The sequence below is a fragment of the Camelus dromedarius genome, chromosome 1 (assembly GCF_036321535.1).
Source record: "Camelus dromedarius isolate mCamDro1 chromosome 1, mCamDro1.pat, whole genome shotgun sequence".
In the NCBI taxonomy this organism is placed as follows: domain Eukaryota; kingdom Metazoa; phylum Chordata; class Mammalia; order Artiodactyla; family Camelidae; genus Camelus; species Camelus dromedarius.
In genome coordinates this window covers 50,748,373-50,774,828 of record NC_087436.1, presented here as the reverse complement: position 1 = coordinate 50,774,828, position 26,456 = coordinate 50,748,373, and the positions used below count along the sequence as shown (strand labels likewise).

At 35.2% G+C, this 26,456-nt stretch overlaps 2 protein-coding genes across 2 annotated transcripts in view; one reads left to right on the top strand and one right to left on the bottom strand.

Moving 5' to 3' along the window:
• The first annotated feature begins 23 nt into the window (after positions 1-23).
• On the top strand, positions 24-10,816 carry CISD2 (CDGSH iron sulfur domain 2). The gene is made up of 3 exons (XM_031468566.2): positions 24-211; positions 8,325-8,539; positions 9,884-10,816. The coding sequence occupies exons 1-3, from the start codon at positions 109-111 to the stop codon at positions 9,971-9,973; spliced, it is 408 nt and encodes a 135-aa protein (XP_031324426.2). The 5' UTR covers positions 24-108; the 3' UTR covers positions 9,974-10,816.
• A 12,724-nt stretch (positions 10,817-23,540) lies between these two features.
• Positions 23,541-26,456, bottom strand: part of SLC9B1 (solute carrier family 9 member B1) — a 50,416-nt gene continuing 47,500 nt past the window's right edge. Inside the window, exon 12 of the mRNA XM_064484528.1 lies at positions 23,541-23,868. Within this exon, the coding sequence (XP_064340598.1) occupies positions 23,863-23,868 (6 nt within the window). The 3' untranslated portion in view covers positions 23,541-23,862. The remainder of the gene's footprint in view (positions 23,869-26,456) is intronic.

The following is a 26,456-nucleotide window of genomic DNA, read 5'->3' as shown; positions in this document are numbered from 1 at the left end:
GCCCGGCGGCCGCGAGCGCCCGCCGGCCGCTTCCGCTCTCGGCGCAGGCGCGGCAGCTCGGCCGGAGAGCGGCGGGGGTCCCGAGAGCAGCGGACGCCGCTGGCCAGCATGGTGCTGGAGAGCGTGGCCCGCATCGTGAAGGTGCAGCTCCCCGCCTATCTTAAGCGGCTTCCAGTCCCCGAGAGCATTACTGGGTTCGCCCGGCTCACAGGTAATCCTAGCCTCCAGCCAGTCCCCATCCTTGCAAGTTTCCCAAGGCGGAGGGTGGGGGCGGGCCCCTAAAAGTCCTGGGGCCGAGGGGCGGGGCGGAGCTGGGCGGCTGGCGCGTGACCCGGTGAGCCTGCGCTGCGAGGGCGGTGGGCGCGCTGGCTCCGCCGCTGGGGATCCCGGGAGAGGCCGGCTCTCGTGCTTGGCGGCCCCGGGCGCTGGTCCTCGTGGCTGTCTCCGCTGTCCTTCCTGGTGGGAGACCCGATGTTTGCAGATAAGGTTGAGTTGGGAACCGGCCCATCTTTTTCATCTCCATCGCTCCCTGCAGCGTGTTTATTTTAGAGCAGGGTAAGTCATCGTTATCTAAGGCGCTGTGTATCAGGCCGCCCCAGCTTTAGTGTGGGCGTGAGCGTGTGGGAGAGAAACACATATACACGTAATATGTGTTTGGCAGGTTTTTTTTTTTTTTTTTTTTTGGTAACAAAATTAGAAAATAAACTCCATTCGCATAGGGAAGAGTTGACCCCCATGATAATGGGGGCATTTGAGGTCACTTCCGTTACTACGGGCCTGGAGGCAGTTTAGGTCACTCGAGTTGGAGGAAAGATCCCTTGGTTAGTAACATGGACCAAGAATTAGACGATGAAATTTAATGAATATATGTAACATTTTATACATATGTTACCTCCTTTAGAAAATAGAATCCACAACTCTGGATTTCACATTTGAAGGATGAAAATTAACAGAATGCAGTCAACACTTGGAAGATTTTGTTGGGTTCTGAGCATTAAGTGTGAGTGGGATATTTGTAAACCAGACCAGGGACTGATTAGGATGAGGAGGGAAAAAAACCCAAACATACTGATAAAGCAAACATTGAACTCATATGTCCTGACTATCAGGGAATGTAAACAGGAATTCAGATAATTTTGAGGTAACAGGGTTGCTTAGCCTATAGCAGTCTGGAGATCTATGGTAGCTGACTTTAAAATACTGTATTTGGAAGGCTGGCTGGTGGAAGAAAAATAAGATTTATTCTCTGTATACTGAAAGTCAGAACTAGGACCAAATGAGTGCAGGTTGTCTGAACGTGGATTTCAGCTCTCATACAAGGAATTATTATTGTTTTTTTAATTAGAGAATACTTGACCCAAACAGATGGGGTCCTTTGAGAGAGATGCCCTCTCAGAGATTTAAAAAAAAAAAAAAAAAGGCAATGTGGTGGTGAATAGATTTAGATGCGATAAACTAGAAACTGTTCTAAATCTAGAGATTCTTTGAATTATGGTCAGAGACATTTGCTCTATTGACAAATGGATGGTGAGATTTTAACATTTTAGATGTTAAGAGGTTTGGTAGAAAGGGTGATTTTGAATAGAAAGGGTTGTAACTGACTAAACATTAAAAAGAAACATCTAAACATAAGCAGCAAGCTGGGAGGATATAGCTCAAGTGGTAGAGTGCATGCTTAGCATACACAAGATCCTGGGTTCAATCCCCAGTACCTCCTGTAAAATAAAATAAAATAAACCTAACTACCTCCCCTGCCAAAAAAAAAAAAAAAAAAAAAGCAACATAATTGTAACAAAATGAAAAAACTTTCAAATCAAGTGTTTATAAACGTCATAGTTTTTTGATTATACAAGTTTATTCTGATTGTGGCAATTATGTAAAATTGACTTCTTCCCCCTTAGTTCTTTTACTGAAGCACTTTACATATTTTAATGTATTCCTCATCTTGTTCTAACAACTATGTATATAATCTTATTTTAAATTAACATCACAGTAGGTCTAACCATTCCCCTGCAGCTGGAAATTTGGAATGTTTTTATGTATCTTTTTTATTCATAGCGATCAGTGATAAGTAGCCCTGTACCAATTGTTATTTTTTTCTCCTTTGAATTATACCCTTGAATATATTCACTCAATAGTAATACCAGGTACAAAGAATATGATCATTTTGTAACATTTGTTCCCAGTTGCCAATTTACCTTACTAACTTGCATAAATTAACTGCTGAGTTTTTAACTCTCAAGAAGGAAAACAAAAAATCTCTTTACTCCCACCACAGTCCGATTTAACCTGAATTCTGAATTGTCTGTTGATTCTGATTGTGGCTGGTTTTATATTAGTTTCAATATTCTGTAAATAGAGTGTAGTTGAAGCAGATTGGAAAGTGTATTTAATCAATAAAAATATATTAAAAAAAAGTATATTTGATTTAGTAGCTAGATTTTCAAACTCCCCCCCCCCCAAAGATTCCTACTGTCAACAAATATTTAACTCCTATTAAAGGCATTAAGGAAACTCAATCTAAACTTTTTCCCTCTTGAATCAATAATATAGAGTAGCTTCCTCTTTAAAGCTGTTAAATATTTAATGTGAAGATTGCTTCTTAGAAATAATGACAACTTTGATAAATACCTTAATAGTACATATTTAACTTAAGTCCCATTGCAGCCTGTGTACAGTTCTCATTGTATTGCCTATTTGTTTAGGAAACATTAACATGTTTGTAATAACTACTTTGTGAAAAAAGAGTCTGTTTTGTACTGGACAGTGACAGTATAACAGTTGCAGATCTATTTTGGAGCACTATGGAAGAAAAGCTTCAGTGACCAATTTCCACTCTGAGTCTCCCTGTCTGGTTAGGTTGTAATAGCTAATGACATTTGGCTCTCTTGAATGAGCTACTTTTAGAATCCAGCTTAGAATTTTGTTGAAATAAAAACCTGAAAGATAACTTTTCAACATAATTGTTTAAAATGTCTGCTAGACAAAAATATTTTCATTTTCTATTTATGACAATTTGAGCAAAAAAAGTTACAGTTTACCTTGTTCTTGACTGTTTTTCCTTCCCTTTTTAGATCCAGTAGTTTTTTTTTTTTTTAAACAACTGACTCTCTCATGATGACTCTGCATTCTTAGTAAACACCTGGAGATCCTTAATTACCATACAGTATTTATAGGCAGCCTTTACCTATCAAAACAACATATCTATCTTTGTTTAGGTCACATTTTTAAGAGTGAGGCTTTTAAGGTAAATTAGTGTAATTCTACCTTTTGAAAGTATAGTGTATTCAAATACTTTGACCTTTAAAAAGGCTTTCCCTGTCATATAAACTTTTTAAATACGGGAACAACCAAAAAAAATCTCCCCATTCAAAAGTCAGGAAACAGTTTACTTCTAGATTTAAAAGCTATCTCTGAAACTTTGAATATAGTAGTTCTTCCCCACTTGAACTAGTTAGCTTCTTTGAAACATAATGGTTTTACTCCTAAGACAAGGCAGTGAATCCTAAGACTATAATAATATTTTTCCCAGAGTAACACAGACATGTCAGAGCTAACATCTTCAAGGGCATTAGCTCCAGAAAGGACCAGTTTTGAACAAAGTGTTTAGAAGTTGAACAGAGCTGAAAACTATCCACAAAAAGACTTACACAAGCATGTTATTTAACAGCCTTATTTATAATAATCCCAAACTGGAAACATCCCAGGTACCTACCAATATGAGAGTGGATAAACAAAGTATGGTATATTCATAGAGTGGAATACTGGTTAGTAATAAAAAGGAATGAATTACTGATCCACCGGATGAATCTCAAAAATGTTATACTGAGTGAAAGAATCTCTGATTATAAGAATCAGTGGTGGGGAGATAGGGTAGAAGAGGGCAGAATATTTTCTGAGGTGATGGAGATATTTTACATATTTTTATACATTTTCAGTGAAGGCTCCCAGGAGTATATTTGTCACAACTCAGCTAAATACCTAAGATCAAGTTCAAACTAGAGTTGCATTTATTAACATGTAAATAATAAAGGTTATTTCTGAAAGATTGAAGAATTTTATTTTAGAAAACTTTTATTTTTGAGAATTTGGGAAAATATTTACATAGTTACTATAAACTGTGGAAGTTTTTTCCCCCCTCTTCCTAGCTAGGCCAACTATTTTTAAAAGTCAGTGTAATTAAAGATTATACTAGCCTTTGTGGAGAACAACTTTGGTGTCATTGAAACATCTTCATCCATGTAACTACTTTGCAATTTAGAATTCCTCAAGTCATCAAAGATTTACTGAGCACTTACTATGGGCCAGGCAATGTTCTAGATACTGGGACACAGTTCTATTTATGGTACTGAGTGGAAAAAAGATTTTTAAATTGATTGTTAATTTCATTTTATTGGCCGTTTAGTCCTTAATAGTCTGTATTAGGTTTTAAGTGGTAATAGTAAAGCCATTCATTGAAAATATTTTACTTTCATCCTTCTAAAGTTTAGAAAGAAATTCATTTATATGTTTTACCCATAAATGACACGTAAGAAAATGTTATGAAAGTATCAGCAACCAAGTTGCCAGTATTATTTTTATGGTATCATTATATGCAACCTTTTGAATAGGAAACGAAATACAACAGAATGTTCCCAACCCTTGACTGATTAAAAGTTATTTTATTTTTTATACTTTTCTAAATTTTGTAAAATAAATGCAATTTCTGATAATCCTAAAAGAATTTTAAAATATACTGCACAAAATCCACATTATACCTAATAATTAGTAGGTAATAGATTTCCCTTCACAGTAGCTAATATATCTGCAGTAGCTCAACATATATCAGACAGGTTCATAGAAAATAGCCAATCTTAAAGTTCTTCTTTAAATTTCTTGTTTGGTTTTTCTGTACTTCATATTTCTCTACCAAAAATCAGCCCTAATAAATATACATAAAATGATTTAATTGAGCTTTATAGGCTGTATTATTTTCCTTTATAAATCTTTTCTGTAGTTAAATTGAAGTTTGTCATCTTTTAAAAAATAGGCTTTACTGAATAAGACTTGCATAAATTATTACTTTATTGTAAGAAATAATAGTACTTTCATCACTGTATTACTACAGAGTAGTATTTTGCGAAGGAATTAAATATTAGAAGAATATTTTCTGAAGTAGATTTTTAAAACCATGTTAACACCATTTATTTCTTGAAATTTGTGAGTTAAGATAGGAAATGCTAAACTTAAGAATCTAAGTTAAGGTTTTTCATCTTTACATTCTTATTCATTTACTTTTTGACTTTGAGTCACTTAACCTCTTGTTACTTTTTAAGTTTGTAAATTTTGTAATATACCAAGAAATACTTAATGTTATTCTACATTCAACAAACGTTTATTGAATAACTAGTGTTTTGAGATACTATACTGGATGCTGGGGCCAGTAACAGTCTGAGATATTGATTGCCTGATCTAGAGATATGTGTAAATAAGTAATTACAGTACAATATGGTGAGTGAGAAGGGGACTGACATTTATGCTCTACATTCGTTCATTCATTACGTTACTCATTAAACATTTATGAGGTATCTGCTTTGTGCCAGAAGAGTAGTACACAGCTCCTTTTCATACATGCAGGCTTATGGAAGAATCAGCTTTATAAACAGGTAACAGTGGTATAATAAAAGAAACTGAGGGAAAGGGGCTTGGAAGTAAAGGAGGGAGTGATTAATTTTGCTTTGTGAAATCAAGGCAGACTTATGGAGGAGGCAGTGTTTGACCCTACTTTTAAAGGGTCCACGTAAATGGGTCTGATAGACCACAGGTAGAAAGGCATGGCAGACAGAAGGAATTCCTTATGCAAAGAACACAGGAAACCTTCCACCAAGTAATAAGTAGCTTTGGCCAGCTTTAGGTACACGAGGAATGGGATGTTTGTGGGAATTGAAGCTGTCAAAGTAGTCTTGCTGTGTCATACTTTATAGAAACATTGGTCTTTACAGAAACAGTGGTCTATGGCAGCACCATCCAGAAACCTTTCTGTGATGAAGAAATGTTTTCTGTGCTGTCAAATAATGGTAACCACTAGCCACACCTGGCTCTTGAGCTGCTGAAATATGACTGTGTCTTAGAAACTGAATTTTGAATTTTACTTAATTTTAATTTATTTAAATAGCCACACATATGCATTAATCAGGTTTTTTATTTTCTATGTTTTGTGATGTTTGGACATCTTGGGGTCTTTGCTGGCCAGGGAGAACCTGCCCCCTCCCAGGACTAGCTAATTCGTAGAGATAATAAACTACTTGCCTGTGAGCATACCTTTCATATGCAAGCAACCAATCCAAAGCCTACACTCCAATTACCTCCTCTCCCTAACTCTCACTTACCATGCCAGTTTTTCCCCTGCCCTAAGTCACCCCAGGGCCAGATCTGAGACAACTAGGGACCAGCCCTACAGCCCAGAGCCCACTGAAATTATTCAACCTAGTCAATCCTAAACAGTTTACCCTAACTTGCCTTTTCCATAGAAACCACAATAAACGCTTGTGCCCTTTCCTCTCACCTTCCTTCTGACAAATCCTTGTACTTCCGTTGTGGTCCTGTGTGTCATGGTGTGTGCCTTCCTCTTGGGAATTGTAAGTAAACTTTCCTTTCAAGGCAGTTGTCTCCATGTCTGTCATCTTACCATACCTGATTAAAATAAAATCAAAACTGTGGCTAGTGGCTACTATATTGGACAGCACAGAACTCTAGATAGACCCCTCCCCACCAAGAAAAAGTTCTTTGTCATTTCTGGAACTTTAATTCATTCAAAGGATTTATGTGGAGTGTCTCCACTTCAGTTATGAGAATAGAACAGCCAGCCTGACTGCAACATCTTATCCTTACAGAGTTTCATTTGGTGACTAAAAGATTGTCCCCAAAGATTTCTGCCATATAGCATTGTCAGGTTGAATTGGCAAAATATTTTTTTTCAGAGAATTTGCTACCAATCTTTGTAATTTCTTAATCAAAGCTACCATTTATCATACATCGTCTCTGTGCCAGGCACTCTTATAAGAGCTATACATATGTAAATAGGTTGTTTTGTCTAGAACTCATAACAAACCTTTGGCGTGGTGTTGTAGTGAAAAGTTTCATTTTGGAAGAGTTAGTGTTAAGCTAGTCTTTCTTTCAATAGTTAACCAAGAAGAACAGTTATCTCTAGAGAGTAGTTTTACCAACAGAAGAACAGATAAAATTTTAGATCTGTTGAATTTGATTGATGGTGATTAAAAACAGACTTTGGACTTACTGTCCTGGACTAAACCTGCTTAAGCTCCAGTTTACCCACATGAAAAGTGGGAATATTAATGCTGCCTAACAAATGCAGTTGTTTAAGCCAACACAGTATTAAATGAGGTAATACAGTGACACTCTTAGCTTGGTCTGTTCATTTGCCATTAACATTTATTAGCATGCCTTAGCACGTGACCTTCAAGTTTTCTCTTTCTCCACTAAGCTATTTCTATATAGTGCTTATTAGCAAGTTACCAAGTTAGCACTTACTGAAGGACATCAAGTGGTAACTCCTGAAGGACTGAAAGGATTCCCTCCGGAGCCTAGCAGAGGCCGGGCGCTAACTAGCATTTGATAAGTGCATACTGAAATATTTATCTTGGCTTCCTGGTGTTTCATTTATATTACTTACATTCCCTATCCCTCTAAGACAGTGTTGAGTACTACAGAAAGCTTTAATGAACTCTTATGGAAGAAAACATGTATCGAATAGAACGTATGTGAAAATTTCAGTTAGCTCTTTAAAATAGTAGTTTTACACAACATTTAGGTGTTTCTTCAGAAATTACTGTGCCTTAAAAGAAAAAACTATACCTTACCAAAAATGTAAATTAAAGCATTGAAGACATGTTCTGTCATAAATTATAAACCAGTGGTAAACCATGGATATTCGATTGTATGATTTTAGACATGGTGGAAATGTTTTTTAAACCTATAAAATATATCACACATTGAATTTTGTTTATAATTAATGGTGAGCATAATTCCTGAATTAAAGATAAACACAAATATATTTAGTGAGGATAATTAGCATATTTGATAGAAGACCTATTTCTGAAAATTAGGTTTTTTAGTTTCAAAAGTCTCAAGTTAGCCCACAAATAAAACAAGGTGGTCCTGGGTATAGGTGTCTTGATCGTTAATTATTCACAGTTTTACAGATAAATAGTTAAGACCTTAAGATGAGAAATAAAGAATAGATAAAGATAAGCTCAAGGATGAGACATGCTATTTGAGTTCTGTTACAGGAGCACACAGATTCTAACAAATCTGTGCATGTTTAGTTTCAGAATGGCTTCGGTTATTGCCTTTCCTTGGTGTGCTCGCGCTACTTGGCTACCTTGCAGTTCGTCCGTTCCTCCCGAAGAAAAGGCAACAGAAGGATAGCTTGATTAATCTTAAAATACAAAAGGAAAATCCCAAAGTGGTGAATGAAATAAACATTGAAGATTTGTGTCTTACTAAAGCAGCTTATTGTAGGTGTTGGCGTTCTAAGACGGTAAGATGTCTATTTACACATATGCTGAAATTTTGTGCAGTTAGGCTTGTTTTGCTTCTTAAATCCTCAGTTTTATGATTCCGTGAGATGAGAGATTTTTCCATAGTATTCATCACTGAAAGTCTGTATTCTTAAAGTTCACCTCTTATAATCAATAAACTTCCTACATTAGGAAAGTTACAGCAGCATGGAAGGATAGAAATCTATTTTCACTGTGTTCAGCAGTTAGCTAGAGTAACATGTAGTTTAAAACACTTATGTTTTGAGAGAACATAAGGCTTAGTGGAAAAGAGCTTAAGCTTTGGAGTTAGAATAAACTCTTCAAATCTGATGTCAGCCACTTAACAGTATATGACTTAGTCTTTAATCTCTGATCATCAGGGGTTTTTTAAAATCTGATAATAAATCAATACCATGTTTCTGAGGATTTAGTGAGATGATATGTGCACAGCGCCTTATATATAGTATGAGCTAGTAAATGGCAGGTGTAATTATGGATGATTTTTATTGTGGAAGTTAAGAAGAATTTGGAGTGATGGGTATTATAAGTCATTGATGAGATCTGTTTTCTTCTACTTTGAGCATTGCCTGTTTGAGGTTTTAAGTACAATTATGTTCATCACAGCATCCTTTGTAATAAAATTTTAGAAACAATCTAGATATCTGATAATAGGGGAATGATTAAAGTGTGGTATAATACAAATGATGGGATATAAGGAAGCTATGAAAAATCACGTTTTTTAAAGAATATATAATAACATGGGAGCATGATGTAATATAAACAAGAAGCATATTACAGTTTGATCCCAATTTTGCTTAAAAAAAGAATACACAAAGTAAGTACAGAAGGAAAGATATACCAAAATGTTGATTATTGTTACCTATGAGTAAGTTTTTAAAAATATATTTAAATTTTTAAAGAAATGTTAGAGTATGCATGAGTTTTATAGTAAGAAAACATTATGAAATAATTTATTTTGCATTTAAATTACATTCTTTTTAAATTTAAAATAAGTGAAGCGATGAGCTCAAATTTACAGCTCTATAGAGAGTAACAGCTTATTTTGACTCCCTTTGAAGACTGTTATATTGACTTAGATGGAATCATCCAGAGCTTTTTATTTAAAATCTACCAAGTGACAAATTAACTAAACTTGTTAGATTTGCTGTAGTATTGGAATGTAGTTAGGTTAGATGTGGAGTACATCTGTTACTCAGGAAAGCTATCTGATATGTTTTTTCCCCTTAAAGTTAATGGAGTTTCTTTGTAAGAGCATTACACAAATCTTTCTACTTACTGAATCATTTTAAAAATAACAATTGTAATTTTTTTTTCCTTTCTAGTTTCCTGCCTGTGATGGTTCACACAATAAACACAATGAATTGACAGGAGATAATGTGGGCCCACTAATACTGAAGAAGAAAGAAGTATAATAGTAGTGAAGTAGGGTGGAATTGAGTTGTGTGCTGTAAAATCTTATGACAATATTTTTTCATTCTTTGTGTGTAGAAGATCTTTCAGATGGTGGTTTTTATTATTGCTACTGGTTGAATAATTATTTCTGCCAATTTATTTTCTTGCTACACTACTGTTTATATTTGATACTTTGTATATTCATTTATATAGAAAGCAAATTGAACAACTCTTTCATTCTGACTTCAAAGAATATATCTTCCTATAATAAAACTAACACTTTTGCTTTTCATTAATTGAGAAAAATCTAAGTTTTTGGCAGTGAGTCCAAAGCTGTTTCTTTGAACATCAATATTTTCAACAGACTCTATATTTTAGTATTTTCTCCCTACACTGTTAAATGTATTATTTTTTAGTGCTCTTCTGTTTTGGTCATTTGAAGTGATTTTTTTTTTCCCCTTTTGGGAATTCCATATTCCATTCTTTTTAGATCAATAAGAAAAATCTTGCTGTCAAGAATTGCTTGAGTTTTCAAAGAGAAACTCTTTACTTTATAAATATTGTTGCCTATAAATATGAATATCCAAATTTCAGAAAAGATGGGGAACTGGGTATAAAAAGTTCCAACAAGGAACAATTATTTACTTTATAAAAGATTTGTTTACTTCATAAAAGGCTTGTTTGTGTCTGTTTACGTGTGTTGTGTATATGTATCTTGAGCCATCTGACTCAGTGACAAGGTGGGGCGGGGTGGCAAGAACACTTATGGCTAAACAAACTCATGAGCTGCTACAGTTTGAAGGTCAATTAGGAATAAAGTATATCCGAATTTACATTAAAATGATAATAGTTCAGTGTTCAAAGCTGTGTCAATATGAACGTTTTAATCCTCTTTATTACAAAAGGTTTGAAAAATAAAATTACTGGAGAATCTTTAGAACTTTTGTAATTTTTTAGCCCAAGAGTCTGTTTAGTTTTCATCTTATATTACAATTCTTATAGTAATAGCTGTCATTCAGTCTGTCTATTAAAGGTACATTGCAGTCAGTTCCCTCTGCCTTCTTTATATGTGAAGAAGGTTTGGGAGACAGACATATTTAATTCTTCTTCCAATAATCATCAAAGCTAAGTACCAGACACCACACTAAGCATGGTACCTGGATTTTTAGTTTATTACATGTAATGTCATTAGCTTCAATTACGTGATCTTGATTTTCTCTTGAACAATAGTAGGAATTTTAATTTTAGGGTTAGAAATGTAGGTGTGGTTTTGAGAAGTTTTACAAGGTATATGTCTAAAATTGTTACTTCTCTCTTCTCTCCTCACCTGTGAGTAGGGAGAAATATAATATTGCTCTCACTTTGGCTCTGGGGAAAAACCTTTCTCACCAGAAGTTTGAATATCCTGGTCTGTGGTCATAAAATACTTTTCTTTAAAAGCATTTCACTGCAAATCACAGCAGCATGGTTTTATACATGTTCTAGTGGTTCCTATTCTTACATTTTACAGGAGAAGGTAAAATTTCCCCCAAATGTGGAAACTAAAGTGAAATTATCAATGTTAAAATTTGTTAAGTGTAAGAACATTTACAAAATTGAAAACTATCATCTCATAAAAGGTAATTTTAACACCTCAAAAGTAAGAAGGTTATACTCTCAGAATAAAGTTTTTTCTCCCCACATTTTCAGTTGTTAAAATTTGTTAAAGCGTTGTGCCCAAGTATTTTCCCATCTGTGCAAATTTTTCAGCAGCCTTGGGCTGTAGCAAGCTGTTATTTTAATAACCCCTTTACATAAGCATTATTACCAGTTGCTGTTACTTCCTCTTATAAATTCACAGAATTCTATCATGTCTGCCTTAAAAAAATGACATCTAATAGAAATCTAGCTGCATCTGAACTGATAAAACAGAAGATAACTTGGCTCTTGAAATATGTATCTTGGATTTCTAGAACCTTCGAGAAACATCTCTATTGTTACTGTCACATGGTGTTTTTGAAGACTGCTTCTCCCTAACCAGGGCACTTACTCATTGCTTGACTCAGCAGTTGAGCACAACCATTACATAAATAGGTATCCAAAACTGTTGAGCAGTCTTGAAATATTAGTGATTCATTCATATGGGTAATTAAGTTGTATTTTGAAAAGCATGTTATAGTTCAGCTTTGAGTTCAGTGTCTCATATGATGACTCATTAAATTGCTTTTGTATTTTGTAACCTAATTTGTTAATAAGTTTATGGGAAGCTAATTAAGCCAGCTGCTGATGTATATAGTTCCACCTTTCTTACTGTGATCCTACACTCTTCATTAGAAACGTGCTATTAGACTCTTCCTCTGCAAAGAGTTTTAAAGGTTTTAATGAGTTCTTAAATTAAGGTGAATATTTTATTTACTACTTAGCAGAAACATCTAGCTGCACTTTACCTGTTTAGAATTCAGTTGTGGCAGCATCACCAACCTGGAGAAGGCCAGGGGAGTTGTCACTAATACTCGACTTTATTTAGAAGTGAGTGCGCTCAGATCCCCATCTTCAGTGTCTACTTACTCTTCACACCTAATTCTAACAAGTTTGGTTATCTGATTTCTGTTTCTGAACAAATCATAAGTATCGGCATCGACAGGGTCCTGCTAGAGACAGGTAAACAATAAAGTGTGACAGCTGACAGCAGGGGAGGGAATCAGAAAATTTATATGAACACTAAAAGCCTAGCCGCTTGAGACCCTTTAATACAGGATCCTACACACTACAGTCCCTGAGAGCATCACTGTGATCAAGTTACATAAATGATGTTGAATGAATTTGAATCAAGATAAGTAGTACATGGTATTTAAGAAGGTAGGATATTCTGTTGCACTTGGTGATACCAATTTCCACATTATTGTTAAAAGCTTAATGTTTAAAGTGTATATCCAGGTGGAAAGTTTATGCAGAAAACACTATGACTCATTCCTTGATATTTGGAGGCTTATCATAGGAAGTTTTTCATTCAGTGGAAATATTTTTCGAGTTTAATGACAGTAATTCACTGCATAATTTAATTTGTTAAAATAGGAGGAAGCTAAATAAAGGAACAGTGATTTAAACCACATAAATCAAGTTAGATGGCCTCTTCTACCTTAGGGAGGGTTACGAGTCATGTTTAAAAACCATTCAGCTGTAGTTCTGTGACTGCCTCACTGCCTTGCTGGCCATGCAGTCCCCTGGCACCAGAGGTGGGCTTGGAGGAGACTCTCTGAGCTGTCCTGTTTTAGCTGTGCTGCTGCATCTGAGGTTATGCTTCAGTTTGTCGTAACAGTCTTTCTGGAGGCTCACTTTATGTTCAGGGAGTCATCTATTATCTTTTGCAGAAATCCCAGTTTAATCGAGTCATGTTGTAGTAAGTATTATTTTAATATAGAAAGTAGACAATTCATATTAATTATTAGCAATCGTATTGTGTAATTTTACATTATGGTCTTGAAGGACACAGAAAAATCTGTTCAGAGAGGTGTATCTGTGTCTTTCAGTCAGAGATGATGTCACTAACTTCCCTTTGGTTTAAATGCTTGATTCTTGGCTTTACAAAAAGTGTATCTGTGACTCCATTCTCTTAGAACACTGTTGTCAAATAGATCAGCCACAGTATTTACAAATTACTGCTGTCTACTATAAAGCTGTAATTTTCCAAAATAATATAAAAGGGGAAAAGGGTAGCAAATTGCATAATTATAGAGATGAACCCTGTAAGTGAGAAAAAAATGTCAACAAACAATTCACTAAATTTTCATATTTCCTGTAATTTTCCATTAGTACCCATCATACAGTCCTCTGCATTATCACACTAAAGATATGAATCAAGAACATCTAATCAATAAATTTAAGATAGAAGTACAGTCTTCAACTATGTTAAATGATGCCAAGAAATTAAGTAAGATGAAGATAGAAAGATGTTCACTTTAAAATTCTGCATGCAACTGTGTAGCAACACAATGGAAAATCTAGAGGAAATGGCTAATTTCCTAGAAAAACAAATGATCAAAAGTGATCCAAGACAAAGTTTAAAATGTTAATAGCCCAATTATCAGATAGGAGTAGAAAAAGTGATTTTTTAAAAAATCCATAGTTTTAAAAGTACTAGGGTGACATGAAAGATGATTTCAATGTGATTTAAAGTATCCCAATTTTTTTAAAAAAGTAAAAACTCCCTAACTCATATAGCTAGTATAACATTAATATAAAAACCTGATAAACAAGACAAAAAACAAGAAAAAAACCATGATCAATATCATTTATACATATGGATGAAAATTCTAAATAAAAATTTAGCGCTATACCAAAAAAAAAAAAAAAAAAGGTTAATCACTATGGCAAAGAGGATCGTATTTCAGGAATTGAAGAGTGTTTTAATTTCAGTAAATCTATTAACACAATCAGTTACACAAATGAATTAAAGAAAACATGATCATATCAATAGATGCTAAAAGGGCTATTAAGATTCAGTAGACATTCCTAATGATTCTTGAGTAAAATAGAAATTGAAGGAAACTATTTAAACACAATGAAGATTATTTATGAAAAGCTTACAAGTATTTAAAATCATAAGCTGTTTTAATCAAAATCAGGAACTAGTGGGAATGGCTACTGCCATTATTACTAAAGATTATCTTGGAGGATCCAGTGTCGATATGATTATATTCCTAGGAAACCACAGAGATTAGGAAAAACAAAGAGGGATTTTAGTAAGGTATTTGGAAACAAGATTAATATACAAAACTTAATAGCAATAAGCACCTTGAAGTCTAATGGGAGAAATATTTCATTCACAATAGGAAAAATAAAAAGAATAAATTTGCCAAGAAGGGTATAAGACCTATAAGAAAAAAGAAACAATCTATGAAAATGTCACTAAAAGTGATTGAACAAGATTTAAACATATGAAACAATACTATTGTAAAAATATAAATCTCTTAAATTAATAAATTCAATAAAACTCATATTAGAATCACAAGAGTCTTTTAAAATTGGATTAAATTTTCTTAAGATCAAACAAACAAACAAAAATGAGAAGAACTTTACTTTTACTCACCAGGTATCAGCACATACTATAAAGCCCTTGGAATCAAGTCAATATGATAAAAATAACTGCATTAAATAAGAATAAAGAAGACTGACAGAAAAGAATTGAGATGAAAATTTAATGTGTGACAAATGTCATGTTTTAATTCAAAGGGAAAACAAAATTGGATTCCCAATTTTCACTAAAGACTTTGATTAAAATTATTTTTTAAATTATTTTTTATTATTTTAGAAAGAGAGTTGGGATAGGGGGAAGAAAAGAAAATAGAAGACTAAAGACAGGGAAAACTATGTGATAAAAATTAACAATTTTTTTGTGACAAAAAAATAAAGTCTATCAATAATATGTAATAAACAGGGGAAATTGCCATGTGGGTTACAGACAAAGAGTTAATATTTATACTACTCCATATTATATGTAATGTGTAATGATACCATGCACTAGATGAGCACTTACAAATGGGCAAGGAAAAGGCAAACAAAAACATGGGCAAATAATATAAAGACATAACCACAGAAGAGAAAATCCAAATGACCAAAATGTATAAAACTCACTAGTAACCAGGGAAATACAAATTAAGCAGTAGAGGGCTGTTACTTTGTACCCCATGAGACAGTCACATATCAAGAAGAGCTATACCTATCACTGGTGGGGATTTTGGAGGCTGGAACCAAGTTCTCTCATATGCTGGTGGTAAAGAAAAAATACAGATTATTACAGTCTTTTTGGAAAATAATTTGGGAACATCTGGGAAAAAATATATTCTTTATCATAGTAATCCTATAGAAATAGAATCAGCATGTATGCACACACATATATACATTTATTGCAACATTGATCTTAATGGAAAATACACATATATTAGTTGACTAAGTATTTCTATGCAGTAGTGAAAAAAAACAAGATGCAGTATGGCATGATTAATCCTAACTGTGCGCTTGTATGTGTGTGTGTGTGTATATATATGTTTTATATATTCTTATTTTGGGTAGTGTATGTGTGTATGTATATGATTTTATGAACATGAAGAAAACTGTTGATGATATATTCTAATGGGGATGACATCATTTGTCTGGAGATGGTAGGCAGAGTAAAGATCAGAATTTGGGTAGGAAGCAGAGGAAAAGGAGAGAGAAAAGAGTAAGCAAACAAAAAAATTATAAATTCCATGTATGATATCCATTTTCAAATTATATAAATTAAACGTGCGTATACAATAAGAAAGTTTAAAACATTAATTGGATTTGATATAATGGTCATTGATGACCTTATCCAGAGCAGTTTTAGTTAAATGGAAGCAAAGAATAAAGTAAAATTCTTACTAGAGCAGTTTGAATAATAAATAAATAGTAAGACAGTGGACTACTATAAACTGAAACTTTACCAAAATAATAAAAAGCAAAATATAATAAACAATGATGAGCAAAAAAAGAGCTAAAGAAAGTCACTCTATGTTATGTATACGAAGCAAAGGTGGCCTCTTTATATTGGCTCATGGGTGGTTCATTTCTTCACAGCAAGCTGAGACCCATTAGCTCAAATACCCATTGGGACCAAACCAAAAGTTTACCCATCCACTTGTTTTAAATATAGTCCAAACAGATAGATTTTTAGCTATTTAGAGCTTGCCTGCTTTACCTACTCTGTGAAACTGTGTCCAAAAATCTGTTCACCTCAGAAATAATATGCCTTAGGCTAGAGACTCTAAGCTGCTCCTGCCTTTTGGAATTCTCTATCCCAGAGACTCCTGCCATGCTGCTGAGTGACATCAGACATCAGCCCCCTGGACATAAAACCTCTGTCTCTGATGCCTCTATCCCGCAGTACCGTTGCCCTTCTCCTCTTCTGGATGGTGGCCCTATGCCTTAAGCTTCTGGAAGGTCTCATGCTGCTACAGCCTTTCCTAGCATAAACCTGTTGAAGTATTACCCAAATAAAGCCTGTGTGTGCTACTGCCACCTCATGGCCATAGCTTTTTCCTTGATCAGCCCCGAAATGCTCAAACTCACCACCAGCCTTACACTACATAATAATAAAAGTAAAAATTTACCAGTAAGGTATACAAATTCTAAAATTGTAGATAGCTAATAGAGCTTCAAAATAAAGTCAAAATGAATAGAATTACAAAGAGTAACTGACAAATCCACAAATACAGTGAGAAATTTTAACACATCAGTTTCAGTAGTTGACTAAGTGGACATAAAATTAGTAAGGCTATACAGATGATAGAGAACTATAATCACCAATAAAGAATCCCTGTTCTTTTCAAGCATACTTGAAATATTTATAAAAATTGACCAAATATTAGGCCTAAAGGCATCAAACTTTTAAACTGAAATACAGAGTACAAAGCACTATTATTAGAAATCAATAACAAAAGGTTATCCAAAGGAGATTTTAAATTTTTAGAAATTAAAAACAGACTTCCAAATAATTCATGGAAACAAGAAGTAGTTAAAATAAAAATTAGAACATATTTAAAACTGGATGAAGACGAAAAGGCTGCAGATCAAGCTGAAGCAGTTCTTAGATGGAAATTTACCAGAAGCAATGCACATTCCTGGGAAGGACAGCAGGCTCCATTCGCAGTCTGCCCAGAATCTATATTAGCTCTTTACTCTCTGTCATAACATAGTCCAAATAAAGCTGGACTGCCTGGACATTCTGTAGAACATCACATTTGTTTATTATGTTGGTCAGTTAAAACAGACTGGGTGAGTAAGAGGCAGTAAGTATGTTGGACTTCTGGGACACATGAGTCCTTGAGAGTAAGAGAAAACTCTCTGAAGATTAAGGGGCCTGCCACATCAGTGAAGATTTTAGGGGGTCCAGTAGTCTCAGTAAGCTTAAAATAAAGAACAAATTGCTGCATGTTGCATCCCCACCATGAAGAAGGAAGCACAATACCTCACGGGCCTCTGGGTTTTGGAGGTAGCATATTCCATAGTTAGGTATACGGCTCTGACACATATGCTGAGTGACAAAGAGGCTGCCAGCTCTGACAGGAGCTTGGAGCAGGAAAGTACTCTCCAGCCGGTTCAGGCTACAGTACCAGCAGCCCCTACCATCTGGGCCATACAGTGCAGCAGACTCTCTGATATTCTAAGTGTTTGCAGTGGCAAGTGACATCATGTGGAGTTTATGGCAAACCTCAGTAAAAAAATTACAACATAATCCTATGGGGTTTTCTAGCAAGGCCATGCTATCTGTTGGATAAGTATATACCATATAATCACATAGCATAATTATATACTGTAATAGTTCCAGGTGTGCTACTGGATCCACCTGACAACGGGCATTAAGAGACCACGTGGCTAGAACTTCCCATCACAAGCTTGGCTTTGTTAGACCTGCCAAGGCACAAGGACAAGCTGGCCTAGTAGCAATCCATCATAAGATGAAATAGCACATAAAGGATTGGGCACGAGAAGGAACAGGGCACCGTGAGCAGTATGACTAAGTGGCCCAGGTCCCCATATCATCAAAAACTGTTGCAATAGTTTCTGTTCCTCAGCTTGCAACTATGGTTGTATAGGTGGGTCCCAAGTTGCTTAAGGAGGAAAAAAGCTAAATTTGGTCCATTGAAAGGCCATCTCAAGATGTGGATGGAAGCCAAAATTGGATGGCTGCCTACTTTAGCTCTGGAAAGATAGCAGTAAGATGAAATTATCCCAATAGGCAGAACTTCGAACTGTGCACCTTGTCATTCACTTTGCATGGAGAGAGGAGTGGCCTGAGGCTAGAATGTATTCAGATTCATGGTCAAATGGCTTGGCTGGTAGGTGACAAGTTGGAAGGAGAAAGTTTGGAAGATTGGAGATGAAGACACCTGGGAAAGAGGCATAGGGAGAGACCTATGGGAACAGACAAAAATTATGAAGATTTTATATCACATGTTAACTCCCACAGAGGGCATCTACCAACCACCAGTAGACAAAATGATTCATCCAGCTGATGTCAGCCAGCCTCTTCCATTTGGTCACCTTAGTACTGGCACCATTGGTACATAAATATAATGAGGGAGTGGAGGCTAGGCAGAGGCCCAAATAGCAGAAGTTCCCACTAAAGAAGGCTGATCTAACCATGCTGCTGCTGAATGTCCAATCTGCTAGCAACAGAAAGCCACAATGATGCCTCAATATGATACCATTTTTCAAAAAGACCATAGAGTCACACAGTGTAATTTGAGTACATCGGATCCCTTCCATACAGGAAGAACAATTCATCCTCACTGGAACTGATGCTCATTCTACGTATGGGTTTGTCTTTCCTTCTCACATGGCCTCAATCAGCACCAGAATGACCCATCAACATGGAATCCTGCACATCACTGCATTGGTTCAAGGAAGGCTCTTCACAGCACAGCAGTTGCAGCTGTGGACATTTGACAATGTGATTCAGTGATTCCCATCATAAAACATAACAACCAGAAGCTGTGAAACTGATACAGTGATGAAAAAACCTTAGAAGCTCTTCAAAGGTATAAGGATGGGTCATCAGCATACAGGCTAGATCAATGACCATTATATAATCCCATATCTCCAGTAGAAAAAGAATCAATGGTGGAAGAATCACTGGCACATTTACTATAAGTTCCAGTGATCTTCCTGGAAATTTTTGCTTCTTATTCCTGTACTTCAATGCTGTTACAGAATAGAAGCACAGAGGAATGTGTCTGACACCCAAGTGGTACACTAGGGTATCTCTAGGTAAAATCGTGTTCCATTTTAATGGCTCAATTTAAGTAGACAAGGGTATTAGCCATGGTTGAGCATTCAGTTGAGGGGGAATGGTGACCTGAGCTCATACCACTCAGGGGTGATGATCTGGGTCACTCCACGAGTTAGTGACCTGGACCAGCAGAGGCGCTAGCTAAGGAAGAGAGGAATGTAGAACAGACAGCACGTGGATAGCAGAGAAGGGAGATGATCAGTTGAGGGTGCAAGATCAGCAGCAGAGCTAAGGAGCTATATAGTTCATTGTATAACCAGCAATTACCAGTTGGCAGAGGGAAAGGGGAAGAGAATGATAAAGGTAGGGGAGTAAGATTTACAAACTATTACATATAAAATAAATAAGCTAAAAGAATATATTATACAGCAATACAGCCAATATTTTGTACTAATTATAAATTGAATATAATCTATAAAATTTTGAATCACCATGTTGTACATCCCAAACAATATAATATTAGAAATCAATTATACTACAATGAAAAAAAAGAAATTCTGGAAAAACTATATTCCAAAGAAAAGAAAAAAAATGTAATGTAATGCCTGCTAAAGACATGGAGCAAAAAAAGACAATTTCAAAAATGAAATTGAGTTTTAAAGACACTAAAGCTAACACCCTATCCAAGGAGTGTTTATAGGAATTTAGGACAGCTACCCTTGGCAGAATGGGTATTGAAATATACTTTCATGTATTGAAATATACTTTTATGTATTGAAATACACTTTTAAAAAAATCCAAGATGTTTCCAATTTGTGTAATATTTACTTGGAGCCATCAGGATATTGGGATGGGGTTGGGGGAAGCAGCTTCTAGGGTTAAGAAGAGAGAGAGCAGAGCCCCCAAGGAGAGAAAGGAGAAAAGAATGCTTCATGAAAGGTTAGGATTCAAGAGATGTGCTATGCAGTCCCAGCCCAGAACTCTGGCAAGGACACTGCTTGTGCCTCCAGGAGCTGTTTGACACAGAACCATTTCCCCCACAAGCCTGCATGTGAGTAGGAACAGCTATTTCCTTTGCCTCAGACCCTTGCCCAGCAGCTGTCCCTCTACTGTATTAATGGGAGCCTGCATGGCCTGTGCTCTGAGCCTTCACACATCAAACTATCTCACACGTCAAACTGTCTGGCCCCTAGGAAACATGCTTTCATGTGCTGGGTCCCATGTGTGCCCTAAGGGAACCACCAGACAATAAGGGGATTGACTGAGAGAAGACCCCTGCGCTGTGGGACTGGACTGGGGCACTCTACAGTGCCTTGAACTGGGGACAGGAGGAAGCAGACATCCTTGTTAGAAAAGAAACCAAACTGTGGTATTGAAGGTCTTCATTACTTAAGGAAAATTGAGATTTAAAAAAAAAAATCACAAAGTGAATTCATCTAAAAAGATGGAAAGAAATGAATGTTTGTGACTTTAAAAAGAAATGACAAAGTATGAAACAGTCTGTCTTAGCTTATGTTTAGAGTAGGCTGTGAATGCAACTCTTTTTAAATTCTTTGAACTAACAAAGAATAAATCAAATGTTGACTTGGCAGGCATAATTTTTCTGAATAGATTGTCTGATAGTATATTACGACATCCTTGATTTCACTTTTGACTTTCATAGCACAATCAGAAAAAGAACTTTTTTTGTGTGAAAGACAAGGACCATAAAGCTACTAAAACTAAAATATTCTGGTATTAGCAGATAAACAGATAAATAGTGGAATACAATAAAATTTCAGAAATAGACTCAAGTATATATGAAAATTTAATACATGATAAAAAAGACACCTCAAATCACAGGGAGAAAAAAAGTCTATTTTAACAAATGGTACTTAATATGGTTGAATTGTCCCCCAAAAGATACGTTAAATCCTAACCCTCAGTACCTCAGAATGTGACCTTATTTGGAAATAGGATTATTGCAGATGTAATTAGTTAAGTTGAGGCCATACTGGAGAAGACTGAGTCCCTAACCCCATATGACTGGCGTCATGATAAGAAGGGGAAATTTGGACACAGAAACATGCACAAAGCGAGGATGGCGCAGACACACAGGGAGAACCTCATGTGAAGATGGGAGCAGAGACTGGAGTGATGAACCCATAAGCCGAGGAACGCCTGGGACTACAATAAGCTGGAAGACACAAGGAAGGATCCCTCCTGGAGGCTTTTGGGAAACAAGGCTCTGTGGCCACCTTGACTTTGGACTTCCAACCTCCAGAACTGTGAAAGAATGTTTCTGTTTTGCAAGCCACCTAGTTAGTGGTACTTCATTTTGGCAGTGCTACCGAACTAATACAACATCAGATAACTAGATGATCATTTGCAAAAATTTAACGTTGAATTTATATCCCACCTTTTGTATCAGGATACATTAGACGTGCACTAGAGAAGTAAAAGGGAAAAATAAAAGCATACAGTGCTAGGGGGGAAAATGATTGATCTCCTTCCTAACTATGAATCAGCATCTAGAAGCATGAAGAAAAAGATTCACATATTCAACTATATGAAAAGAAAACTCTTCTGCTTAACAAAAAGAAGCACCACTAGCAAAATAAAAGATAAAAGAAAAAGTGGAGAAAATATTTGCAATTTATATCACAGATAACTGTTATCTCCTACATAAAGATCTTTAATAAAACAGAAAACAGAAATACCCAAAATCTGATGAATGGATACAGGACATGAACAGATGGTTTACAGAAAAAACAAAGGAAAATAGCCTTTAAAGCTATGAAAAGATGTCCACTCATAAACATAGGAACTTATTTTAAAATTACACTGAAAAACCATCTCTCATTTATCATTTACTGGCAAAAATCCCAAAGTTTGACAGTAAATGCTCTTGGTGTGACCCTAGAAAAGACTGCCCAAGAGCGTGTGCGCGTGCACCCCCCCCCCCCCACATACCAAAAATACTTGCATTCATTCACTGTAGGATTTTTTATAACAGCAAAAGACTGGAAAGAATCTTCATCAGTAGACTGCATAAACTGTAACAGAGCCACAATGCAGTACTACTCAGTGGTAAACAGAAATGAGGACAATTTCTACGTACTGACGTGGGACAGAGAAGTGTATACAGAATGCTGCCACTTGTGTACTTAGAGAGGGATAAATTTCAAAGATACGTGCCTGTTTATATTTGCTAAAAGAAATACTGGAAGAAGAAACCAAAAACTAAATAAAGGAAATGGGGTAGAATTCTTAAGGGACAGGAAAAGAAGCAAGAGTTCTCTAAAACTAACTTCATACACATTGGACTTTCAAATCATATCAATGTTTTACATATTTCAAATTTATACTTATATCTTGTTTAGAAGGAAATCTTAGAACTGAAAGCAAATGGAAATAAACAAATAGAGCGGTATCTCAAAATATGTGTATTTTGGTAATTACATGAAGAATTACATCAAGTAACTTTAAAATTCAGTACTCTTATTGAATATCTTTGATGAGTTATAGCCTAAGAGCAAATTGAACTATAAAATATCTTTAATTCAGTAGTTTATTGTAAGTAATAATATTGGTATTGTTATTTTGAATTTTTAATATTATAAGATAAAGCTAATTAATATTATATTAATATTATTAGGAATCAAGATATTCATTATAAGACAAAAAAGATAAAAGAAGTTAGGCAAAAGCCCTATAATGATACATTTGACTTAGAATTATCAACTTGATCTCATGTCTTTTATAGATTTTTAAAAATGATTTAAAAACTATGACTTAGAAAACTTTAACATATCTAGTTATTTTACAGAACCTATGTCCTGTAACTGCAGTTTTATATGACATTCACTTTTTCTCTTCATTAATCAGCACTGAAGGGATTTTGACTAAATATAATCAGTGCTAATGAATTATATTCTAAAATCATCAGTAATATTAAAAACAGCACTGTTTTTATTCTACAGTTCATACTGCAAGTGTAGTGATTGCCAAAACATATATTTCTTAGCAATATTTACTGAAAAGGTCTAGATGCAATGATACTCCAGTGATAGTGAACAGTTTTGGACTCCAGTTTGGTTTCAACATACCTATCCTCATGGAAAGGTACCAGTGTCTTTTGGAGAATAGCTGATTCCAGGTCTGGAGTAGGGAAAATGCAATATGAATCTGGACAGCTTGCTAGGCCTGAAAGGAAGAAAGCATTCAAACATTATGGCACCATGTCCACAGAGTGCAGAAACAAGTGTGAAGGAACCCAGGGGCCATATCTGGGACAAGCTGAAAATCAAGAAATAAACAATGATGGGCTGAGACACACTGCATATTTAAAAAATCATGAGTTGGGCTGCAAAGAATACAAGGGACTTCTGGCACTGGTGGTGATGATGTAGCAGCTAGTACCAAGCAATCAGCAGCCACAGACAACTACAAAACCGGACACGCCTCCTTCAGGCTACTTCATGGCAGCTAGCCCAGACTCAGAGCCGTGCTGCAGGCATCCTCCTAGTTGCTCATCTAAGACCAAGTTGTCGCTGGACTGCTCAGGGTGCCGGATCTCATCCATTGCTAAATAGGCCCGGTGGTCTCTGTCCAGTTGCTCCAAAACGTTTAGTATTACAAGTCTAGCTTCTTTATAGTTCCCACAAGTCACGTCAATAGCGTTGCTAACACATCAACACAGACAGTGGGTCCAAAACTGCAGCAACTGCTGCTGCAGCTATTCCTGCTGTCCATACTCCTCCAAAGTATAAACATGCTGTGGGAGTCTGCAGGCTTCAATATTTTAATTCCCAGCCACAAGTTACTATGCGGCAGATTGCTGTTCATGTACAAGGTCAAGAGCCTTTGACTGTTTCCATGTTGGCATTTGCCCCTCCCCAAGTATAAAAGCAAATTTGGGTGAATTCCTCTTTCCCCTTATTAAAGACACGCACACTAGTCTTGCTGGTAAAAATCACTGGGATGTTGTTGGAAGTTGGAATAATTCAGAACTTCTTCATATGCTTGAATCTCCAGAATCTCTCTGTTCTAAGGCTGACGAAGCTTTACTGTACTATAAACACACAAAGTTGAAGAGGCTGCCCAGGAAGCAGTTAACAGTGCCACTGGGGTTCCAACTGTTTAAAATTGACCAGGGATCATGAAGAGAAACTTGTGTTTCACCACAGAAAAATGTCTAAACATCAAAAACTTAAATAATATAGAAAAATTACAAAATATAAATTTAAAAAGGAAAAACAAACTTTGAACTTTATGCACTGAGCAAATGTCAGGTCTAGCAAACATAATGCTAGTCCTAGATTACTTACTTGTTTAAACATACACACAAAAAACGCAAAAGAATCAGCAAAATATAAAAAACAATTGAATGTTTTATAGACCCTGAGGAAAACAATTTTCAGCAGAGCACAAAATTTAAAATGTCCCTTTAATTTTATAATTTTTTTTACTGTGAAATGGCTAAGAATGTCACTTCTGTTTTAAATAACAAAATTGATAATGGAGCAAGGAAATCTAACTTGTATTATAAAATTCTTGCTTTAATAAAAATTCCTTAAACAGCAGAAAACAAATTATCAAAGAATCAAAGACACACTTGATAAATTTATGAAGAACAATATTCTTGTATTTATCTGTTTAAATACTCTGAACATTTGAATATTGTATACATTGTTAACTGGTTGTAATTTTTAAATGACATTAATTAATTTATATAAAAGAATTTTTCTAAGTAGAAAATTTTAAATTCATATTAAGCATGGATACCTGTAAGACTACCTTAAAAAGTAGAATGTTTTGGTCTAATGAACATATAAAACAAATTTAATACATTAAATTTAAGAAAAAAATCTATAAATCACAAAAATGACAGTTTCCCCTTAATTAGAAACATATGTCCTCATTCTGGATATGATTTATCTTCTATTAAGATCAATTTTTTATTTTAAAATCTAATCTTGTAAATATAAGACACAATCTTATGAATGTAAATATATTTTCATTTTGTTACTAGTACAAATGATATGCCCTCATGATTTAAACATTAGTCAAAACATTGGTGCAGTTTAAATTTTTAAAATTTTAGTACTAGAATTAAAATAGTTGAAAATGAGGCATAGGGTCACAAATGTGCCAAGCTGTAAAAGGACAGATGGAAATGCTATTAGAACAGTAGCTAGTTTATCTTCTCCCAAAATTATCTGGGTGTGTTTGAACTTTTGGCAGTTCTAGCAATGTATTTTGTGAAAGGTCTCAGGCTTAGTAGGAATAGATACATAATTTTGGTTGCCTTAAATTACAGTTGTGTTACTTTGTAAATTCATGTGTAAATTCATATTTTGTGCTATTTTAATACCTTGCTTATATAGAAGAGGGAGGAGAGAAACCAAAGTAATGTTTAGTCCCTATATTTGGCTTTTGCCAAAGAAATCTGAACAATTTCTAGGAGGCCATTCATGAAGGCTATTTGAGAAGATACTTTACATGACCCTTCTAACTTTAAAATAAAGAACCTTGAAAATCAACTGAAACTGCATTTTGCTTGTGATGGATTCTACATAGAGCAGATTTCATCAGCCAGAATTTAAAGGTGATACTGTATCACTAAGAAAAAAAAGTCTCATGTGGACAATAGTCAACTAGTCTTTCATTTTTGCAGACTGACTTTAATTCCTACATTGTTTTATACTAACTGAAAAATTATAATTCATTTCCACTTGTGATTTAATTCTATATCTGCAAATAAATATTACAGATATGTTTCGTTTAAAAAC

Bases quoted from the DNA above. Each gene is read 5' to 3' on its own strand.
- CISD2 (XM_031468566.2), top strand. From the start codon at position 109: ATGGTGCTGGAGAGCGTGGCCCGCATCGTGAAGGTGCAGCTCCCCGCC. The intron at 212-8,324 runs GTAATCCTAGCC...GTGCATGTTTAG, and splicing joins TGGGTTCGCCCGGCTCACAG to TTTCAGAATGGCTTCGGTTA. The intron at 8,540-9,883 runs GTAAGATGTCTA...TTTCCTTTCTAG, and splicing joins GGTGTTGGCGTTCTAAGACG to TTTCCTGCCTGTGATGGTTC.